This window comes from Anoplophora glabripennis, unplaced genomic scaffold, assembly GCF_000390285.2.
Source record: "Anoplophora glabripennis isolate ALB-LARVAE unplaced genomic scaffold, Agla_2.0 scaffold7, whole genome shotgun sequence".
Taxonomy (NCBI): domain Eukaryota; kingdom Metazoa; phylum Arthropoda; class Insecta; order Coleoptera; family Cerambycidae; genus Anoplophora; species Anoplophora glabripennis.
This window is the reverse complement of record NW_019419456.1, coordinates 420754-424963: the sequence shown is the minus strand read 5'-3', so window position 1 is coordinate 424963 and position 4210 is coordinate 420754. Positions and strand designations below refer to the sequence as shown.

Below are 4210 nucleotides of genomic sequence, written 5' to 3'. Positions count from 1 at the left end.
AGGCCAGTTGATTTTTTTTTACACTTGTTTCCCAAAACTTTAATTGACAAAATCGTGTTTGAAACGAATCTATATGCCTTACAAAAACGTGGTGGAGACTCTACATTTACACCAACTTCTGCCAAAGAGATCGAAATTTTCATTGGAATAAATATCTTGATGGGAATTAAAAAGTTGCCCAGTTATTGTGATTACCGGTCGTCTAGGGAACAACTACGAGATCACTACATAGGTTAGCAATGTCTAGAGATAGGTTTGCTTGGCTTCTGGGAAATGTGCATTTAGCAGACAATTCAGTGATGCCTGCTCGTGACTCACCAAACTATGACAAGTTGTACAAAGTTCGCTTTTTATTAGATACTTTATCTGAAACCTTTCGTTCTTCTTACGCCCCTTCAAAACATCAATCTATTGACGAATCTATGATTCGTTTTAAGGGTCGCAGTTTTCTCAAACAATTTATGCCCCTAAAACCCATCAAACGAGGGTATAAAGTCTGGGTTCGATCTGACGAGAATGGATACGTCTGCCAGTTTCAGATATATGTTGGAAAAATTAATTATCAACCTGAAAAAGACTTGGGCCAAAGGGTTATTTTAGATTTGACGGGAACTTTTTCAACTCTGTGCCATTACAGAAGACACTTAAAGCAGAATTTACTTATGCATGCGGCACAGTCAGGGCTAAGCGAAAAGATGTCCCAAATGACTTACAATCTGACAAAGAATTACAGACCCGAGGACAATCTGACTGGAGGGTTAGCAAAGATGGACTGGCATTTATAAAGTGGAGGGACCGAAAAATAGTTCACTTTTTGGGAAATCATCAGAATCCTTCAACAGAAGCGACTGTTGCCCGAAAGCAGAAAGACGGAAACTCACAAGTCATAGCCTGCCCAATGATGGTCAAGGAATATAACCAACATATGGGCTATGTTGATAAAACAGATATGTTGAAATCTGTTTATGAGATTGACCGCAAATCTAAGAAATGGTGGCACCGAATTATTTGGCATTTCATAGATTTATGCGTTCTCAATTCTTTTATTCTGTTTCAACAAAAAGCGCAGTGCGCGGTTCCAAACCTGAAATTTTTCAGGTTATCTGTAGCTTCAGGTTTAATCGGAGTCGTTGGTGAAAAAAACGTGCGGAGTAGGAATTCTTCACCTACAGTTACAATGAGTCATTTCAAACCAATTGTGCCCTATGAAAAACGGTTTGAACAATGTTTGCATATGCCAAAGCACGGGACATCCAGACGATGTGCCTTTTGTAGCACTAGTAGAGATCCTCACAGAACCAGGTGGGAATGTGAGACGTGTAAAGTTGGATTGTGCCTTACTGAAAAAAACTGTTTTCCGTTGTATCATAAAAAGTAAAGTTAAAAAATCTTATATGTAATATGTAGTATTCAAGTTCATATTTTTTGGAGTGAACAATTTACTAGTGGTTACATTGTGAAACCATAGCATAATAAAAAAGTTTTTTTAAAAAATTATATATTTTTAAATATTTTACCTTTTAGAAACACAATAAAGTAACATTCTTTAACTTTTACCTCAATTTTTTAATGAATAAGTTTTCAGGGAACAAAGGGTTAACATAATTTAGCTAGCATAAATAATAAAATGGTAGCTATTACGCAGCTTGCATAATACTGATTGTTTAAGGTTGCGACAATAGCTACTATGTTTGTCCCTACCTTAAAGAAAGTGATTTAGCTGCTTTTGTTATTTTTTTAGCAATCTAAACCTAAAAGTATAGGAAGTAGAACGCTTCCTTAAAAGAACCTGCACAATGCCACCCAGCACACCTCTCACGACAAGAAAAACAAAACATATAAAAGGTTCTCATCCGTTTCGTCGGGCAAGCTGACAAAGACGGAGCGGTTGGAGATTCCTGCAAGGCTTTCGATCCCCAGAAAAACCATTTATTAAATTTGCCGGATAACTCGTTACTGAAAATTTCATTATTATCCGTCGCCGTGACAGAATGGGACGCGCCGGCAGGTAATCCGTAAAAAATACGAAACGGCAGCAAAACCCATCTGATACACAACGACGGTTTAATTTCCTACTACGCCTTCCCCGAAAATGGCAGCTACCCTGCACCTTCGCGCCTTGAAGGGAGGCCAAGTCGGGGGCGCGGGTTAATATTTTATTAATATCGGCCTGAATTATTACGACCCTTTTTTATGTCCGCCCGAAACGGCGGGGGTACAGCAAAAAACTCATAGTTACGGTCGGCTATACACGGATATTAATTGCTTCAATAAAATATTAGTACATTCTTACTTCATTTAGGCTTACAATCATGTACAGGCTGTTAATAATGGGCATGGATATACAGGATGTCCGCGGATGAAGGTTACTTATTTATTTTCCAATATCCAAAGGGCAAGTGCCCAATTAGGAATAGGATAGAAAATATAGTAAATAACTAGAAACAAAATAATTTAACAAAATAAAAATGCTCAGGTGATTGTTGAAAAACAAATGCATCCACAACGTGTCACTGTTTGGTGCGGACTTTGAGCTGGAAACATCATCGGACTATTATTCTTTAAAATGCGCCTGGTCAGATAATAACAGTTGATGGTGCTCGCTATCGCGACATGATAATCCAATATTTTGTATATAAATTGCAAATAGGTGACATGTGGTTTCAACAAGACGGTGCTACATGCCATACAGCCCGAGAAACAATTGAATTACTGCATGAGTCATTTCCTGGTCGTGTAATTTCTCGTTCTGGTGAATGGCCACCAAAATCATGCGATCAAAGCCATTGAACTTTTTTCTTTGGGGTTTTTTGAAGTCTAAAGTTTATGCCAACAGGCCCACGACCACCCATTCCTCGAAGGAGGAAATTGAGCACTGTATCAACCAGTGGCGGCTCGTAATATTGTGAATAGGTGAGGCCCGTGGCTATTTTACTAGGTAGGTAAGAAAGAAAAAAAGCGCTGCAAGAAAAAATTTTTAAATTTTCAAGGCCAAACGACTAAATGCATCTGGAAATGTTTAGTTGCATTTACAATGTTATAGAAAAACTGATGTTCACAAGCAGGATTTNCCAAAACGTGTAGGTACTTAATTAAAGGGAAATATATTTCGAAAATATTTTCAATTCGTCACAACTTTTGCCTCGTTTACTTGGTAGTAGTATTTTTCGCATAATTACAAATATTTCTTAATTCAGAAATTCTTTGACTAGCGATTTTAATACGTTTAGAGCACTAGTCTACGTCATTACGTCTTGAAAAAAAGAGAGAATATCGTGAGAGAGAGCTCCATTATTAGCTACCTATGTACATATATTAATAATTTATAATAGATATCTATTAAATTACGTTAAAATTAATCTTACTTTGTTCTGTTGTAAGGAAGTTGTTTATAATTTACTTTAAATTAATACCTGCCTTGTCCTTAAAGCCTTTGTAGTGCCCCTCATACAGCCCGAGAAACAATTGAATTACTGCATGAGTCATTTCCTGGTCGTGTAATTTCTCGTTCTGGTGAATGGCCACCAAAATCATGCGATCAAAGCCATTGAACTTTTTTCTTTGGGGTTTTTTGAAGTCTAAAGTTTATGCCAACAGGCCCACGACCACCCATTCCTCGAAGGAGGAAATTGAGCACTGCATCAACCAGTGGCGGCTCGTAATATTGTGAATAGTTGAGGCTCGTGGCTATTTTACTAGGTAGGTAAGAAAGAAAAAAAGCGCCGCAAAAAAAATGTTTAAATTTTCAAGGTCAAACGACGAAATGCATCTGGAAATGTTTAGTTGCATTTACAATGTTATAGATAAACTGATGTTTACGAGCAGGATTATTCATTAAGATTTTATAAAAAATAATACCTACGCAACTATTTGGTTATTTTATTAATCCGCTCTCAGATAATAAATAAATTTCCAGGTCATTTTTTATTATGGACATCTTCGCCAATAGCCCTAGTATAACCATAAATTATGTTATTATTATATTATTGATAATAATATCTGAACAAAAATTGTATTTACAATAAAATTAAGTAAAAGAAAAAAAAAACAAAGTGACATATTTATCTAATAAATAAAAAAAATGTTCCTACTTAAATAATAAAAAATATGAAAAAATATAAAAACAAATTTTCATAAGGTAACCAGCCAATCACGTTATATATGACATGTTTATTCGTCGGTCTTTTAAATTTGCAAATTTACTTATAAT

General features: G+C 35.9%; 1 protein-coding gene across 1 annotated transcript in view; it reads left to right on the top strand.

Annotated features, from left to right (window-relative positions):
- LOC111692770 (piggyBac transposable element-derived protein 3-like) overlaps nucleotides 1-785 on the top strand; it is a 3059-nt gene extending 2274 nt beyond the window's left edge. The window contains exon 2 of the mRNA XM_023456881.1: nucleotides 438-785. Within this exon, the coding sequence (XP_023312649.1) occupies nucleotides 438-785 (348 nt within the window). The remainder of the gene's footprint in view (nucleotides 1-437) is intronic.
- The last annotated feature ends 3425 nt before the right edge of the window (nucleotides 786-4210 follow it).